The 19,161-nt window shown below is 41.1% G+C and overlaps 1 protein-coding gene across 2 annotated transcripts in view; it reads right to left on the reverse strand.

Moving 5' to 3' along the window:
* Positions 1–19,161, reverse strand: part of LOC142063170 (fibronectin type-III domain-containing protein 3a-like) — a 49,414-nt gene that overhangs the window by 5,340 nt on the left and 24,913 nt on the right. For both annotated transcript variants that reach the window (XM_075106590.1, XM_075106591.1), the window contains exons 6-24: positions 15,165–15,396; positions 13,445–13,717; positions 12,000–12,055; positions 10,631–10,785; positions 10,291–10,350; positions 8,108–8,246; positions 6,990–7,043; positions 6,194–6,315; positions 5,931–6,105; positions 5,609–5,695; positions 5,154–5,292; positions 4,527–4,595; positions 4,161–4,279; positions 3,949–4,054; positions 3,154–3,329; positions 2,240–2,353; positions 1,576–1,725; positions 927–1,207; positions 18–230 (exon numbers count right to left, since the gene is read on the reverse strand). In XM_075106590.1, coding sequence (XP_074962691.1) covers positions 18–230; positions 927–1,207; positions 1,576–1,725; positions 2,240–2,353; positions 3,154–3,329; positions 3,949–4,054; positions 4,161–4,279; positions 4,527–4,595; positions 5,154–5,292; positions 5,609–5,695; positions 5,931–6,105; positions 6,194–6,315; positions 6,990–7,043; positions 8,108–8,246; positions 10,291–10,350; positions 10,631–10,785; positions 12,000–12,055; positions 13,445–13,717; positions 15,165–15,396 — 2,720 coding nt within the window. The remainder of the gene's footprint in view (positions 1–17; positions 231–926; positions 1,208–1,575; positions 1,726–2,239; positions 2,354–3,153; positions 3,330–3,948; positions 4,055–4,160; positions 4,280–4,526; positions 4,596–5,153; positions 5,293–5,608; positions 5,696–5,930; positions 6,106–6,193; positions 6,316–6,989; positions 7,044–8,107; positions 8,247–10,290; positions 10,351–10,630; positions 10,786–11,999; positions 12,056–13,444; positions 13,718–15,164; positions 15,397–19,161) is intronic.

Raw genomic sequence — 19,161 nt, forward strand, 5'->3', positions numbered from 1 at the left:
TGCCCTGTTTATCTCACCTGCCAAACCTGTCCTCCATCTGCAAGTTGAACTGCGTAGGGTTGGTAATTAAAGCTCTGCTCGGACCTTCGCCCCATTTGAGTTTAAGGCTCTGGTAGCTGAAGACCACACATTCAAGATGAGGAGGGTCAGGAGGTAGTGGTTTCGTTTTGGCTTTAATGGAATGACTGAAAGGACCAACTCCAAAGCTGTTTATGGCCTGTATTCTAATCCTAGAAGTGTGAGAAGAGTAGCTATATGGTTAATTTGCTGAGGTTCCTGAAAAAAAATGCTAGGTAATAAAGCAAGAATTAAAATCTGCAAAGAATATAACCCCAAACAATAAAGCAATTAAACTGCAGTTAGAAATTAACTACAAAAACAGCCTACTTCAAAACAAGTCGACATTAATTACGTTATTTTCAACATAATGAAGCTTCAGCGTTTCTCAGTATTGTTCAGGTTTACTCCGTTCAGCGAACAAGCGCCCGGGTCTTCCACGTTGACCTGAACTGTTTGCCTCCCACTGATGCTGCAGATCCACCGCCTGAAAGAAGCTTTAACCGAGCCTGAGCGCGCACCACAGGAACAGCTGTTCTGCTCTTATTTGTACATCCATCCTCTTTGGTGAGATACCGATCATCCCATTACATGTGTTGCTTCCGAATAAAAATTTCTAACCCCAGAAAAATTAGAATAAAGCCTTGGCTGTGAGACAGAATGTCAATCTTAATGCAGCAATCTTAACTCTTGCCACTGAATTTGATTCTGGGTACAATAATTTTATCTTTTTGGTGTTGCAGAGTAAATTCGGCCGATGGTCTGTAAGCCGAATGACAAATTGCTCTAAAAATTTAACACACTACCCTCAAAGCTATTGGTTGAAAATCCTACAAATGTGGTTCCTGAATAAAAGGATAAATTATTACCTGTACAGAGTGTCAGGCAGCAGGTTCTCAAGAACATGGCTTGTGTTTCTTCCAACAGTCACAAGCTGCTTTTCCCCATATTCTATATTATATCCCGTGATCTCTGACCCATGAGAACACGGTTCTTCCCATTGAATTGCAAGGCACGTTGATAAAGGAACAGAAATTTCCATTTGATCTTCTTCAAGTAAATGCAGAACTGACACTGCTGCAGGCACCGACGCAGGGGTTGTCACCACACCAGTCTCACCAAACAACCCAACTCCAGCGACATTCACGGCCTGAAAGAGAGACCGCGTGTTGTTTGCAGAGTCTACATTTTTCTAACCAGAGAATCACGCCTATCGCGCTTCCTTTGGCATGTTCTTAAAAGCAATTTGGAAGCGAATGGAAAGATCTTCCAAATAAAGTGTAAATACCGCAAAATGTCTGGTATTTAACGCAGTGCTACATCTAAATTTCATTTCTAGAAACACGTAGTTAGGAGGGTCTGGGGCAGAAGGGAAAGCGTTTTTACCCATTACCTTCTATCCTGCATTAGTAGGTGACAGAACATAATTTTATTCACCTCTAGCTGAAGTTTTTCTTCAAACTGTATGTACTTGTTTGTTTGTTTGCTTAGCAACACATAACACAAGGCTTGTCATACCTGGACTCTGCAATAATACGTGGTTGCAGGTGTGAGACCTTTTACTTCGTAGCTCTGGCAAGGGCCGGTGTAAATGAGATGCATCGAACCTTCCACCTGCCCCCAGTCCAGCCTGTATTCACTGATTTCCGCACCATTGCACGCAGGACTCTGTGGGTTTAAGCGATAAATTTTCCTTCAGCTATTGCACATACATATGTTCACCGCACAAGTGTGATCTCTCATTACGCTGAGCAGAGACACTGGAACAGAAGCACTGGGGTTGAAACCTGATGTTTTTTCCACCAAAGCCAAGGGCATGATTTTACATTCAGCCTGTTAAAAGGTTTCCATCTAGACACACGTCTGTAATAATAATGCAATTCAGCCCAGAACTGATTGACTCACTCACTCTCACTCTTACCACTTGGATGAATCAAATGTATTATATACTAGTTACCATACCACAAGGAGGATTAAATGTCACCCAGTTCATTCAGTTAAGATGGAAATTCATAGCTGGCACAATTTACAAAACCAACGCGTACCTCTACGAAGAGATGTGCTCAAAATATTCCACCTCAACGTTTGTTATTTCTTCCATTTCTCTGTATCATACGTGCATCACTAGAATTCTAAAAGCCAGATATTAATTTGTGTATTACTGAAAATCATCAAAACCTACCTCCCATGACACTACAACACAAGTTGCACTTTTACAAGTTATCAGGGGTTTGGAACATTGATCTGGGGGCCCTGGAGCGGTAGAGATCTCTGCTTTGTCAGAGTGAGGGCCAAACTGCAAGAAAATAGGATCACATGAATACAGCAACAGCAGTAGAGCAAAAACTGATGTGCAAGTGTATCAGCTGAAGAGAACAAATTATTTTTAACTTGACAGAGAATTATATTAGTTTCACAGCACCATTTAAAATTCCCTTCAGGTAGTTTACTCTATAAACTGGCCCTGTGTCTCCTGGAGACCTGTAATCCTCCCACTAACTCCCAGTGCTACGGTTTTGCAACTCCTCCTTCCCCTGTAGTCAGGATCTGGCTTCCAGAAGCAGCTGGGTCCTGTTTTAGACAGACTTTTACGCAACCAACATTTATCCCGACCTTTTTCAAACCTGGCGTTATTTGAACACACCCCTCCCTACACAACGCTATTCCCGCCCCACCAATCCGCGGAGCCCGCGCTGACTGTAACACACCAGGCAATTTCTTAAGGCACGAGCATTAAGTGGTTATTCACAGCCAGAAATGTAGGGGTCAAAGAAATGACTAAAAGTAGTAAGAGAATGTCTGGCACTAGCTTTGTACTAGTTACCTTTGGAACTGACAGCAATCCACTAAACAACAGAAATGCAACACACAGCGAACATCCCCTTAAAGGGCCGGGGACGTTCAGTCCTTCTTTCAGCCCTCATTTACTGAATCTTCTTTAAATTCTACTTGTTTTATGCTGGAAGTCATTTTGCCCCTTCAACAGAACTACGACAGAACATAGAAGCTACAAAACATCATCAGGCTTCCAAGACAACAGTATCGTTACTCTCTTGTGTAAAAAAACAAATATTTGCCCATTAGCACATTGGTTACCCCAACTTTATTTGCTGCTCGTATCCAGAAGCCATATGTTCTCCCTGGAAGTAGATTGTTTACTACACATTCAGCTGCTGGACCCTGATACACTTGTTTGCTTTCATCTTGTTCAGAGTTTGCCATCTCTACAATATATTCTGTAATCTCGGAACCTCCGTCTACAGATGGTGGGCCTATGAAATAAAAAGAGATTTTTTTTTTTTTTCCCCCTATTAATGTCACATAGCACATTTTCTTTTAAATAGTTTCTAATCATCCTTCAAGCTAAAAGTTGAATCAGATGAATTCTAAAAGTTAGAGTGCAGGCTTTTATCATATACCTGAGCAAAAACACTTCACGAAGCTTGCTTCCCCCCCCCCCCCCCGGATACCTACTACTTTAAGATGGCCATAATCAGGTTTTTTCCAGGTATTTTCCACATATTTCCTTCAAAAACCAGTGTATCATCATTACTTTTTTATTGTCTCCTTTACTAAGACAGAAAATGAAAAAAGGATGGTTGGTTTTTCAATTGCCAAACACGTGCCAGTAACGAGGCAGTCGGCAAGCCTTCTCGCTGGAAGACACTTATTTCTGCTTCCCTCTCACCACATCGTTGCACACGCACGCATCACCAAATCAGAGGTAGTTAGCAAGCTTTAGTCTTCCTGAAAAACCCCTACGGACATGGACTACATCCGTATATATTCCCCTCCCTGCCCCCTCTCCCCCCAGGAGTTCTACAGATGTTTCATTTTTGTTCTGACGTTTAAAATCAGAGAAGTATTTTGCTCAGAAGCACTGGAGCTTACCCCACTGTAAAGTGATTTCCTTGGGCTTAGCTTTGCCTGCCAGGCATGGAGCGTGACACGGTCCAGGAGGAACAGCTGATGTTGTAACAGTCATAACATCAGAAGCCTAGCAGTAACACACGTTATTTCAGAGCGGAAACACAATCCAACATTTCACTAAAACAAGAGTCAGAAATGGTTTTTGGAAGCAAATTTGTTCTCATTTTTCTCACCTGGCTTTCACCACCTTTGCTGACACAGTAAACTCTCATTCTGTATGAGGTGCCAGGCTTGAGATGGTCACACACGTGTTCTCTCTGGGAACCGCTGTATATGGTGTCCCATTTACTTCCTGAGGAAAGAAAGAAAATACTTTACGCTACAAAACTTTTGCAAAGATCAACCTTGAAAATTCTCTCACACAATTACTAATTAAGAGCTAATCGAGCCACAGAATCCAGTTTGATCAATTCTGCGAAGAACATGTACAACACAACATACGCACGTGAGAACAGAACAGTAATCGCCGGAGCGATGAGTAGTGAATCCGCATGCTGGATTAGCACACAAGCTGAATTAGGACAGAGGTGACTGCTTACCAGCTGACGTCTCTGAGATTTCCAAGAAGTATTTAGTAATGTCTGATCCTCCATTATCTTTGGGTGGTTCTGAAAGAGATCGACATCTTAAAATAAATTATAGAGGATTTAAAAACAACGCGTTACTCTGCTATCAGCTTTTTCAGAGAACAGATTCATTCACTGTGGTATATGTTTGAGTAGAAAACTCAAGTCCAGCAGAAAACAGCATACTTCTATACTCACAATACGTTTTCCAGAAAACCAGGGCTTTTTATTACTAATCGTGATTATGCCAGGAAGAAGAGTAACTAGGAAAATACTGCCAATTTCAGGCATCGTCTTTTTTTTTTTTTTTTTTAACAGCACGTGAAAATTACCGAAGCATCACAGTAAATCTAGAGGCTATTACGACAGCCAATAACATTGACTGCTTCTCTAAAATAGAGAGAGACACTACTTTTGTGGTACAGCCCCCAAACAAAGCAAGCTGCAATGTTTTGGTAACGCTAGCTACTTCTCCCGCAATAATGGTCTCTGCAGAGACCAATAATGAGCCAGAGTTTGCCTGTTTTTCAGTCTGCATTACTGAGCAACCGCACGTGTGGAAGCGGCGCTGGAATGCAGCCATAACGGAAGGTAACCTACCCCAGGTCACTTTCACACTGTGCGAATGGATCTTGCCCTTCACGGTTGGTTTACTTGGTGGTCCAGGTTTGTCAGGATCGGTGCTGTGCTCTACCACCTCACTAGGGCTACTTTTTCCTTCATTGTTGTAGGCAAAGAGCTGTTTCAGGAATGAATGGAATATATAATCACAATGCTTGATGTAACGACACCCCGCTGATTTGTAACGTACCTCCATCAAAAAAACCAACCCAAACCCACATACCCAAAAAGACAACAATTTCAAAGAAAACAGAATTAGCTAGTGCAAAAAATCTGATGTGTATTATGACTTCACCAAAAACTCTCCTAACAACAGAAGTACTGCAGGTAATTTTCCACTGTCTCCATAGAAAGTGTCTTAGCTGTACGAAAATGCTGAAACTCCAGAAAAGCATACAGTCATCATTTAGTTAGAAATAAAATATAGTACAAACCCTAAACTTATAGGACGTACTCCTCCTAAGATTTCTTAAAGTGCATGAGAGTTCATCTCCGTTGTACTGTGGTTGGAACCCATAACCCTGTGAAGGAGGGAAAATAAGAACAAAACGCAGTCACTAATTTTCCACGGTAAAACAAAAAGCAGATCAGATCAAATATTTTTTCAAATTGAGCTTCATCTTTGTTTCACTAATACTCGCCAACTGTTGCAGTATTTTGCATTGTTTTATTCAAAAGTAAAAGCGAGAGTTAGTTTTTTACTTAAGCGCTGCTGCGTATCAGGCTTTCGCACGTATAACAAAATCCAGCACTTACGGAACCTTCTTCTTCCATGTCTAAACTGTAAATGAGAGCGTCATCTGAAGACACGCCGCTAGGTGGGCTCCACTTTACTGACAGCCAGGTCACTCCTGCTTCAACGAGCACCGGGGGTGGCGGGGCTGGTGGGACAATTCCCGCTGTATAGTACGTCACTGTCTCGCTGAAACCACTGCAAAAATATTTAAAAGAACCAAATATATTAATGACAGCAGACATAGTTGATGAGAGAATAAGTGATAATACATTGTGTTCATTACCTCATTCCAATATCATTTTTAGCAGCTAATCTGAGCGAATATTTTGTAGAAGGAGAAAGTTTGGTAAGTTTATACTGCTTCAGGTGCCCGTAGTAGCATTCTTTGAAGGGTCCATTCTTCCCCTTTAAAAAAAAAAAAGAGAACCACCTGAATAACTTCTTGCACGCCAACTGTATGCTCCCTGCTAAGGTCAACTTCTTCACTCTAAATTTTCCTAAATTTCATTTCACTAATTTAATAACAATTAAAGAAAAATGAGTAAGCCTAAAGAACATAAGCTAATGTCATCATGGTCATGCTGAGTCTGCTGACAGCAATCCCCAGCGTTCTTGCTAATAAAACCTCATTTTGACTGAGATATCTGTTGAGTTTTTGGCACTGTAGATTTGACAAAATGGTAACAAACGGCTGCAGTTGAAAACAAAACACATTTGTGAAGTTTTTATCACTTTGGAATACACTTCAGTGAGAAGTTCAAAGCTGAGCGGTATTTGTGACAGCTACCAAAGATACAAGCCAAACTCATCCATTTAAATGGAGCACAAGAATTAAAGATGCTGTGAAGAGCCAAATGAGGGAGTTTTACACTGTCCTCTCAGAGGATCTGAAAGGACTGTCTACTTGAATTGCTGCAATACCAGTCATTTGGTTCAAGCTCTTTAATCACCTTGTCCCTTTAAAACTGTCTGGACAGCTGCGCTGAAAATAGCTGATGTACCTAAGCAAAAAGTATTTTTAAGTATAATTGGTCTACAGGTGTCATTATGATTTTTTTTTCCACAAGAAAAGGGCTTACCTCATCCCATTCTAAAAGAAAATTAGTTATTTTGGAACCATTGTCATTTGAGGACTGAAAATAAAGAAACAATGAAAGAAGTTAAAATCAAACAGTTCTGCTTTTAGAAATATTTTTGCACATAAAAAAACCATTTTAACAATTGAATATAACACTCTCCAACTGCCTTTTATAACGAAGTATTGTGCATAAAGCTGAAAGGAATCTGCAGCAGGCACACAGAACATCCCTCCTCTCCCACAAACACACTTGTGATCACCTGAAACTCCACTGTGGGCACAGACACACACATTCAGTAAAGTCAGTCAGAAAGGGTAAAAACTAGCAGCTATTTTAACTAGTTTAATTCCTCGCTCCTGATGGCTCTCCAGGCTGCTAGACTACTCCTCTGGTTTAGAACAGGATTCTTGCTGGTTTAGAATACGAGCTTATGAATAGTTTTATGAATAATGCAAATTACATTCTTACAGCTTTTTCCCTTGTGTCCTTGCACTGTGTGTTCAGCAACTGAGCATCGTAAGCGTTGAGGTGCACACCATTTGCGTTTGTTACAACATATGAATTGGGAACAACCTTTACTTTCTGAATACAGATTATACAAATAATTTAACTAGTTAAAGTCATTTAGCTATAAACCATTTCCAGGTAAAATCGTAGACATAAGAAAAACATGAAGAGACAAGAAAACAGTTACCAGCAAGTCTGCACAGATACTGTATGCGTTCAAAACTCAAACAGTTAAATCTCCAAACTAGCCAAAGAAATTCACTACGCCCCGGTTAGAATGAGGCCTCTGAATTATAACATTACATTTCATCTGTTTATCACCCAGGAACCCCAAATGAAAATAGAAATGCTGGATCCTTTCCTATGCTGCCAGTTCAGAAGAGAACTGTCCTACTGAATAGTTCATAGTCGGAGAGATCTGCTACCAACTCGATCACACTAAAGCCACATGCAAGAAACTAAGCAAGCGGTGAAAGGAAGAGGAAGAAACAATCACGATGTCAGTTATCAGTCTTAACTGAGCAACTTAAAAGCCAACACCTAAAGTACACACTAAATTATCGACAAAGCTAATTTAGACATACCATACACAAACACATCGGACTGCTTACCTTCCACTGCAAACTCAGGCTGTTTTTGGTTCGGTTAGTTAGCTTCGGTGCAGCCGGACAGTCTGGCTCACAGCTTTCTGTAGTGAAACTCACTAACTCTGAAATGGATTCTTTTATGGAACTGCTGGTTGCTGAAACTCTGAAGAAAGGACAATTAATTATGTTGCTATTGCATTAAAAGTTGAAAATTTAAGGAAAGTGTTGTCAGCTTTAGAAACGCAATTAATCACAAGAAGTGGTTACAGCAGCAGGACCAGCCTGCTCACGTTAGAGAATCATGGAATAGAATCACAGAATCATTAAGGTTGGAAAAGACCTCTAAGATCATGAAGTCCAATGCCCAACCAGCACCCCCAGGCCTCCTGAACCATGTCCCCAAGTGCCACGTCAACATCTTTTTGAACCCCCCCAGGGACGGTGACTCCCCCACCTCTCTGGGCAGCCTGTGCCAGGGCCTGACCGCTCTGGCAGGGAAGGCATTTTCCCTCATCTCCAACCTAAACCTCCCCTGGCGCAGCTTGAGGCCGTTTCCTCTCGTCCTGTCACTGGTGACCAGGGAGCAGAGAACAACCCCCCCCTTACTGCAGCCCCTCTCAGGCAGCTGCAGAGAGCGAGAAGGGCTCCCCTCAGCCCCCTCTTCTCCAGGCTAACCCCCCTCAGCCGCCCCCCAGCACACTTGTGCTCCAGACCCTGCCCCAGCCCCGCTGCCCTTCTCTGGACACGCTCCAGCCCCTCCAGGGCCTTCTTGTCCCGAGGGGCCCAAAACTGAGCCCAGCATTCGAGGTGGGGCCTCCCCAGTGCCGAGCACAGGGAGACGATTAATAGGAAACAAGCACCCAATCACTCTTCTTTCAGATCATCTATTCCAAAAGACAACAATTTCATGCCTCTTCATTCAGGAAGAAATAAAAAGAAGCAAGTTTATGATGCTGCTCCGGGTTCTAGTAACCAATACTCACGTCCTAAGAAACACCACTATCTGTCCTGTGTCCTGGGAGACAGAGCATGCTGACGGAGTAGTGTGATGGAGATCACTTACTGATCTTGAAGACTCCCGTTTGGCACCCTTCAGTTACTTTACAGTTACTGTCTACCACAGTGCAGGTATTTTAGTGATGAAATACACACGGGAGGCATGATGAAAACTATAGCAAGCATTATGGTAACAGAACACCTGACTTGAAATTAACCTTTTGCTAAAAAGACCTTGAGATTCAAATACGGACGACACTTGTGCAAGAGTACGGATACTAAAATGGGGGAAATCATCTGGCGAGGCAATAAAGCCACTGTTCAAATGGGACAGAACCTCTAGAGCAGCCACATTCATTTATGTTTGTTTTTGGAGAGCAATGACTTGACTAATTTTTCACAAATACCGTCTGTCTTATCAAGTGACTTGTAGGTAGAAAAAAGGTGCCCTGCACGGAAAGCAACACCACAAACCAAACAGACGCTGTGCTACACTGTGCTAGTGGAGCTGCGCTGAGTCTTTAACACACTCGGAACCCTTCTGCAGTTTAAGAATAGGAGCGTGCTTCAGGAAGTCTGAAAACTCGCCTCCTTCTGTGCCCAAGCACCGAGGCGTGCTCTCCTGCTACTGGATCAGAGTGTTCTGCCGCTTGTTTAACCAGCTTGTCTTTTCCCTGACCAGTTAAACACCTTCTCCAGTAACGCTTATTTACTCTGTGGGGCAATTCTTGATGTCACATCTTGTTCCCTTGAAACACAACATCTAACTTCTCCCCATTTCAACTTCCCTTCTTGCACTGCCACAGAAGCCTGCGGTTTAGAGAAGTAACTTCACAAATCAAGCTGACAGGTCAGACTTGCAAATCCACGTTCAAGGCCAAACTATTTTATTTGCTGCTGCCTTCAGCCTACAAGAGTCTCTTCGATCGAGTCCTGTCTTATTGTTCTAAAAAATACCAACTGGGGATAACTTAAAGCTTCTATTTGAGAAACAAAGAGACAGAAGATAGTGGGGAAGAAAACGAGGTGACATTTCTACGAAATCAGAGGATAAGTGGGAATTTAGATAGCGACGGTGGCATCCATAGCTATGATATTTTTGCAGAATGCTCCCCAGGTTGTTTGTGATCCCACCTTTTTCATGAAGCCACAATAATTTTGTAATTAACACATCAACAAAAGCATGAAGTATTTTGTTCTCACCAACATACCTGGCATGATAATCAGTTGCTGGTCTGAGATCAGGAAGTGTAATTGTTAATTCTTCCCCACTGTGAAAAGGAGGGGGGGAGAAAAAAAACAAAGAAAAGAGTTGCAGCTTTTCCTAATACTTTAAAGGAAAAAAGCTTATTGAAAAGCAAAACCATGTAGCGCACATTTAATTCTCACGTTTTCCATTGTCCATGTAACTCTTAGCGATATTACTTAAAATTTATTTCATGTGAAGTAGGTAGGTCTGCAAGTCAACAAACAGCTCCTGATAGAGAGATTGCTGATTGGTTAATGTTTTTAAACATCGGTATTGTGCTTAAATGAAGAAACTAAACTTACACATAGACAGATTTAAATTTTCCATTTTTACCACTGTTGGATATTGCTACTTCAAATGTAAATGCTGCTGGACTATGACTATGGCTCTCTCCATTCTGTGAACTAACTGGGAGATTCCAGGACAGAACGGCTGATCTTGCTTGTATATCAGAAACCTATTAAAAGCATAAATAATGCAAGTAAGTTTGCTTTCTGTAATAAAAGGTATATTAGTCAATAACATGGTGTTGCTAGTTTGCCTATGAAGTTCCTCGCTGGAGGAATTCTTTACCTTTGTAGTGGAAATATCGAGTCATCATTTGAATTTAAATTATTTCCTCTTTTCACTTCTAAAATACCATATTAACGGATTTCCCTTCAAACACTCCACACATGTACAGGCACACTACATTGTCTCAGTGTACAAAGAGAAATCTTCTATTTCACCTGCACTGTCTGCGTCACTCATTTGGAGCAAATTTTCAGATTTGGAGTCTTGAACGCTGACACCAGATCTTAGTTAGGCACCGTCACATTGCCTAACTTTCTAACTCTATTACAACTCCCTGACACATAATATTTAACCACTAAGCTACAGGATAGCAAGAGGCTCTGATTTTAAGTGCTCACGACTAAAATTGTCGGTCTAAGTTTTTTTGCTGCTTAATTCCCAGACTCCAAATTTCCTCTGACAAAGCCAACACAGCCTCCCGTTAGCATTAAGTACAGATGTACTTAATGTACAGATGTTAGCATTAAGTACAGAAGCAGCAGTGAAAAAATACTACCGTAACAAAGAATAGCTAGAAAGCTGGAGCAGAATATGACCCACGCTTACTGTATAGACAATGCAAAGAGGAGTTTCATTAAGCATGCTCGAGATCAAAAATATCAGCAGTTTTAGCCTTTAGACATTTAAATTAACACCACCGGACTCCAACTTCCTAAATTGGTCTGTAAATACTCAAATATTTGCTCCAATTCCTACACATAGAATAAAAAGATGATCTTTTATTGTAAATTCTATTCCAAATATTCTTAAATCCTCTACGCTGAACAAAGGATGGTTCCAAGAGTGGATAGACTTCTGTTAGTTTAGCACGCCCTTGGTCTGCAAGGTACTAAAGCCCTGCATACACTAGACAACTTCAACAGTGGACACATTCTTGGCTTACAGACTGGGAAACTGAGTCAGGCATTTTCAGAAAGTTTAGAAACTGTGGGTTTCCATAGCATGGCTGCCCTTTCCCAGCTATAAGCTCTGACAACTAAAATAAATTTTCTCTATTAAATAAACCATTACGAAAAAAAGAAGAGATCAATAAGACACATGTTATTTTACAGAAAGTATATGCACAGAAAATAATGGTATTTTAAGGACAATACTTACGACTGGCTTGCCAATGCTCAAGTGAGTATCACATTTCTTGGATTCAGTGTCAGATTCTGAAATTTCAAATACACAACAGATTACCGAAAACTCCAAGAGTAAACCAGTCTGTTACAAAAATGCCACCACAAGATGGAGTTCGCCTCGTTAAGAGTTTAACAATAGTACTTATTGTGCAAAGTTCATTTCCTCTGTTTGTTTTGGCTGCGTGAGAGGTAGAAACACGAACTACCCAAAACTAACAGTGTTACAAAACCCCTTTTAGTACATCCTGCACAAAGGGTATATTTTCTGAATCTGAGCATAAATGGGTTTTCTTTGACAACACAAACACATTCTTCCAAAACAGAAAGGTGTTGAAAAATGACAATAAGATCTTCTCTCTCTATTGGGTGTGCTTTCCTTGAATTTCTATTGCAAAACACTTGGTCTAGGCATAATTTGGGAGAAGCCTGATCAAAACTGCACACGAAAAATACCTACAGGTACCAAAAGGGTTACATCTGTAAACTGACCGCTACCGTTGCAATCGTCCATGTCGAACAAGTCAGGCTGCTATTCTGCCCACAAATAAAAACTTTCTTCCCTCCAATAAATTTGTATTAAGACAAATCTTTAATCCAGTGTATTTCTCATCCTTGAAACAAGTTGAATAGAAGCTTCCACCTCTACTTGCTTCCCAAGACACAATGTCAGATTTCTCTTTTATTTCCCTAACCGAAGAGTTAAATACAGCAGTGACACAGATGAGGACCACACCTTGCAGCCTAACAAGACCTCTTAAATTAAGACACGCACACACAAAACACTAAAAGATGCACAAACCATTTAAGGAATCATGATAAGGAACTGCGTTTCAGCGACACTGTTTCAAACCAACAACAGAGACAAAGCTATTGTACACAAGGTATTTCAGTATATGGATGTATATAGCCACAAGCTATTAAAAACCTCAAACGTTCCTTGGAGCAAAATCATGCACTGAACTGAAATTAGAGCTGATCAAACAACAACCTGGACAGACAGTTGTTCAAACTTTCCTATTTCTGGAAGTGTTAATTAACTCCTGGATATCTGAAAAGTACCGCAAAGAATGGCACCAGAAGCCTTTTGTGGAAGTACCCACAGGTCATCCCTGCTTGGACTACTGATCAGTCCCAGGTCAGAAAAAGCAGAGAACTAAACAAAAGGTTTAAAATTAAATCTTCCTGAAGGCCTTATTTGAAAAATCTCAAGTGAACAAACTTGACATTCCTATGATTTCTAGAGGGGGGAAAAAAAACAAATCTAAACATAACAAAAAGTATTTCAAGGCTTTCTCTATGCCTGAGTAGCCAAAGAAATCTACAAATTCATTTTTTTCAGAAACTATTTTGCGGTGGACTTAGAGCACCTTCTGTTCCAAAAGAACCTCGATTTTTTTTTACCCTTTCAACGCAACCTACCTCCCATCTCTGCATCTGGGCTGCCCTTTGTTTTTCCTATCTGCTTCTGCTTTAGTTGTCCTCCTGCCCCTTGCTGTCCCTTTCCATTTCCATTCTGCATTGTTGCATTGGAAGAATTAACAACTTTATGTGGTGAAGATGGAGGACTGTTAAGTTTATTGTTAGTATGACCACTAGCTTGTCTGTCTTTTAGTCTTTTCTTCAGGTGTTCTTGCATTTTGAGGCTCCTTTCATCTCGCTGAATGAAGTTTGTCCTTCCATGAGAACGAGGTTCTGCAAAGAAACAACTTATTTCATTATTCAGGACAATTTGACATCTGAGAAACGCTCTGTAAGTTAGAAGAGTAACCAGAACTTGAAAGCCCGTGGAAGTTCACTGCGCTTGCTTTGCCAGCCCGTAGGTTCATGGAGCTGCAGGGCTCGCATAACGTCAGCTTGGTGCATCCAAAGCCCCCAGGAGTTTCACGGGTGACGCGCGGGTGTCTCTGGGCAGCAGAGCAACATGCTCTGACAAGAAACGCGCACGTATCGCACTGCTGACTGGCAGAGCTTCACCAGGCTTTGGGAACCTCGCCTGAGAAAGGGTTTACGGATTGGGCTCAAATCAGTGTATGTGCATAAGGATCAGGTAGTAGTAGAAAAATGCACCTGGAGGTGTAATTCTTGTTATTTATTACCTATAAAATACAATATTCCTATTTAGCTCATGTCCAAATTGTTGATTTTTTTTTTCTTTTTCTTAAACTTTATTTTTGATCACTTGTTGAGTTTAGGGTTTGGAGGGGTTTTCCCTGTTTTTGGTGTTTTTTTGGTAGATGTATTTCTTCAGGCTTTTCTCTTTTGTTAGCTGCTCAAGATTATGCCTTGCACTTGCCTTTCTTCCCCAATATAGCCATACATTTACATCTTCAAAAAAGCGTAAGCAAATTCAAAACATAGCTTGGGTGCTACTGATTATTTCACCCTAGACATGATCCAAAATAGCTTAATTACCAATTTAAGCTTGAGAGAGAGATAGTGAATAGTCTAATATTATTACATAGCTTAATTTCTTTCTGTGTTAAACGCTTGTTTATATAATAAGTCTTATGGCCTGGTTTAATTCAGCAGTGATCCTAGCCCTCCTCTGAAGTATTGCTTCATTCAGTTTTTAAATACAGAGTGGACTTGCACTTCACCCTCCAGCATGGATTACTATGGGTTTTGTTTAAGTATGTTATTTTTATTCTCTTTCCAGTCATATTTGGACTCTGTCTAGCCAAAAAAACACATTAATGTACCAAATCAAATGCATTTTCAAAAAACTTCATGCCAAGGCTGTGACAAAAGGCAGCAGTTTTGGAGACCACAATTTTAGACAAAGGTAGAAGCAATCATTGTGGCATTTACTGTAACAAAAGTAAGGATCCACGAACAATACACACTGTATTAAAACACTTCTAGGTTAGTGCTTTTGTATTAAATCCTTAAAAACAGAACAGCAGAAGATTTAAGCTCTATACAGCGGTATTTCGCACGTGCGGAGTGCCTTCAGACCAGGCTCCACGATACCTTATACACAAGCATATTTTAAGACACCCCATAAACACACATAAGGCTCAGGGAGTCTAATAAGTAGCACCAAAATCAGAGGCATGTGAAAGAGCTACTGACAGACCTCGGCTGTCTCAATTTAAATGCACCGAGTGAAAGGCCTTCTCGTGTATTTAAACACTCTCACCTTGTTCTTGAAAAACGTGTGGTGGTGGATGCTGGTGAATGAACTGGGGCGGTAGCTCTCCCGTCCCGGGAACCGGAGGGTACACTGGGTGAGGCGGGTGGGGAAGCAAAGCATGGTGATGATGCAGGTAATGTGGCACATGGGGAGGAGGAGGAGGAGGATGCATGGAAGGATGGAATTCAGCCGAGTGTGGCAACACCACCACTTTACGAACTCCATTTTCTTCCACCACCTGTTATGCAATGTAAGAAATGAAACGTCAGTACAAAACCAGTCTTGTAAATATTGTGTATTTACTAAAGAATCTCTATGCCAAAGTTCACACCCACAATCAGACAGTCACAGACATGCACAAAGAAATGAATCCCAGTGGAAACCCAGCCTATGTTACTGGAAGAAACTGGAGTTTGTGGCAGCCAGCTTTAAGAAGCTGAGGCCCACACGCTGAAGTGCTGAGCAACTATCGTTTATGAATAACGTATATATTCTTTTAAACAAGTAACGTGAATTGATCGGGGGGTAATTCCCAGTCGACTTGTAATTACAGTCAGAAGAACCGCGTCAGACCACATCCTGACTGACAGCGCTATCGGATGTACAAGCCACTGCACGCCGTCGGATTTGTGGTGCACGTCTGCCTACACGTTCCTTGCCTCTGGCAAGCACAAAGCATCGCAAGTCAGCTCTGCTGTCTTGTACTATGATCCAACCCAACTCAAATGTCAAAACATTTCATGTTTGCCACAGGCTAAGAAAATTCAGACAAGGAACCTGTCTGTGTGTCTGAACTCTAGGATAAAAGGGTGCCGAGACAGCGCATGCATATGTATGCACAGGCACGCTTTTAAGCCTGTGTCCTAAACTGGCAGTGCACAGGCTCATTCTGGAGTCTAATTCTGCCAACGTGAAATACTTTTATATCTCCATGCATTGCTTTTCCTACAGTAAATTTAAAATACATCAACGCTTCATACCATAACACTTCTCCAAATCTTAAAACTGAGAAGAGACTTTGGGCAGGACACGGGTTTTAGAAGGCAAGGTCAAGAAATAACACCAGGGTGGGATTCACAAAAAGTCATATTAAAAAAAAACAATGACACTGAGGTAAAACAAGGCCCAGTTAATCTCATCTTTAAGGCACGTGGAACAGACAAACAGAGGCAGAGGTTTATGGGGTTCTTTCTCCAGGTAGGGTTCACAGTACAGGGAGAGGACATCTACACCGGTGCGCTGTCACTGCAGCTACAGTCCATTCTGCTTACTGAGGGATTACGTTTTCAGCACCTACAGTTCTGACTGGGTCAAAGGCTTCCGAGTTGAGCATCAGAGAAATCACCTGGTCATATTCCAATTTGTTTCTTCTGCCACAATACAGAAGCCCACTGGCATAACATTCAGACTGTATTGAATGCAAAGTCTGACTCAGAAGCAAACTACATTGTCTTAAATGCCATTTAAAGGCAGGCAACAAATCAGTTGTTTTCTCCCTCAAATAACTGAACAGGTGTGAGCAATGTAACTGGGGGAAAAAATAGTGACAGAAAAATATTCAATATTAAAGGCAAACTGACACTTCAAAGTTAATCAAGTCTTAGTAGGAAAATGAGGCATTTTTCTTAGATTGGTTTAAAATTAGCCTGCAGCTTTACGCTTCCTTCCTTCTACATCAGTCATCTCCTCCTAGTCGCATTTTAAAAGCGCAGAACACAAACGCTGTTAGGCAGGGCTGTACAGTGCTTTGGTATTAACAGAGACGGATCCTGTAGTCAGCAGAAAATATTATCCGTGGATGCAAGTGGGGGGCGCGTTCCAGCTGCAGGCTGGCATGCAAAACCGAGATGCAAAAAAGATGTTTTTTTTAAAAAATGCAATCGGTAAAGTAAATAATACAAAATAAAAACTGCTCTTAGACGATTTCAACTTATTTATGTAGCCCCGTTACTGAAAATGTACACAATTTATATTTTCGGGCCATTTTGAGAAAGCGCTTACACAAAAGCAGGCCATGTTTTATCCTGTTAGTTCCTTCAAGATCTCTCTCAAGCCATGTTTAGTTTGGCTATAAGAAATCACTGTAGCGTTTCCTAGTTGGCCAAAAAGGCATTACGGATGTTGAAATATTGCTTATGCCAAAAGTACATTTTTAAAAGCTCCTCAGCAAAAGATAGAGCAAACTAGCAAGAAATTATTCTTCTGAAGGGAAACAGAATGTGTCCGCTCGCAAACTGCTATGACAGAGTTCAGCTGTGAGATGACCTCAGAGTCAGCTGTATTATTAGGAATTCCTAACAGACTTTAAATAGAAGAAAACAAAACTACAAGGAGAAGTCACTTAAGACTAAGCTTACAGTGGATCACTTCGCTTTGGAAACAACGTGGGGAGCTTTTTGGTTCATCAGTATACCTAAATGCATGACTTGAACTACGTTACACTGCTTAATATTATAACACATGCTATAACCTATACAAGTCAAAACTCAGCAAATTTTGATGGCTATGTTAACTCTAACATGTATATTAAGCAAGAACACATGGCAGCTTTGGGTAGAAGGGATACATTAATATAATACGACTTTTACAGCCTGAAGTTGCTATGTCCCTGCTATCCGCTACTGAATCAGTTCATTCTACTTAGGCAGAAGCCAACCTAACTTATCTCTAGGTTCTGCCAGACAGTTTTGGGAACAGAAAGTTAAAGTCTCACCTGCTGACAAGATCAGTTTAAGTAACTCAAGCTCCAATTTAAAGCTGGTTTTAAACTTGTCTATCCCCGTCATAATGACCAAGGGAAAACCAAACCAAACCAAGCCTCCTAGTTTCATGGGTCAGCAAACACAGAACAAATGTGTTTTTCAGTTTGTACACCTCAGCATTTGCCAGCGCTTTGCATGCTGTTTGCACTGAAGACTCAATTTCATATTGATGCATAAATTATCTGGGGGATCTTTCTTCAGGGTCTGCGTGAAAGTACGAACTTGTAATAGCAGAAGCACAATCTGCAGAGGCAGCTGTATGCAAAAAGACAAGTGCCTGAGGAACTCGAGAACGTACACTTACAGGGTTTTCAAGACTGCTCAGAAAACTCCTGATTTTGAGCATCACTAGGAAATGAAAAACCTAATTTAAACACTGGTTTTTTAATTACTTCCCTTTAAAAATGCATTAATTTAAAAGTAAATCAAACTGGTAACTTCAAATATCTCTGATAACAGTTCAAATACCACACGCAGGTCTGATCTGCTCTGACGTAACGACGCGGAGCAGTGGAAAATCAGTGAGAATGGAAAAGTAAAGCTGGGAGAGAAGCCAGAGTCCTGCTTATTTCAGAGGCACATGTCACCAGCATTAACACTCCTCTTCACACTTCTGCTAAAACAGCAGAGTGTTTTGCTGAATGTTAAGGAGATCAGAGCTGGTAAAGAAAGGCGCATTGAAAACTTTGATAAATAGAGTTGTATTAGAATAGAAAAACCTGAATTAAGAGAAGATATTAAAAAGAAATATCTATGCAGCCCAGGAAAAAACAAGAGAGACCTAATGGATGAGAGAGGGAACGATACTGGTATACGACCCACATAACCTCACGTAAGAAACAGGAGTCTCGTACCCACAGTATGCACGGGACGCGTTCGTTCTGGCGCTGCCCCAGCTATGTTCCCACCAGAGCTAAGCACCGTCCGTACTCATCAGTCCTGACGCTTAGCAGGCTGCGGTCCACTCTGTTTGTACAACCCAGGAACCTACTTTCACCCTGAAAATAGGGCTGAAGGAAAATCAAGGTGTTGATCCTATTAATGGAGCTCCACAGACAGCCCATTCAGAGCCATCGGCTATCTTACTACAAGTGATCTTTTACTGCCTAGCAGTAGCGTGAAAAAAATCCTGAAAACTAGATCAAATTTTCCTAAGTGAGCAGAAGGTGAGAGAGCCTACAATAAAGTTAAATAGTTGGTAAGTTCAACGGAAAAAATGAGAAATGCTTTTAACAGCTGTT

Source organism: Phalacrocorax aristotelis, chromosome 11, assembly GCF_949628215.1.
Source record: "Phalacrocorax aristotelis chromosome 11, bGulAri2.1, whole genome shotgun sequence".
Taxonomy (NCBI): Eukaryota; Metazoa; Chordata; class Aves; order Suliformes; family Phalacrocoracidae; genus Phalacrocorax; species Phalacrocorax aristotelis.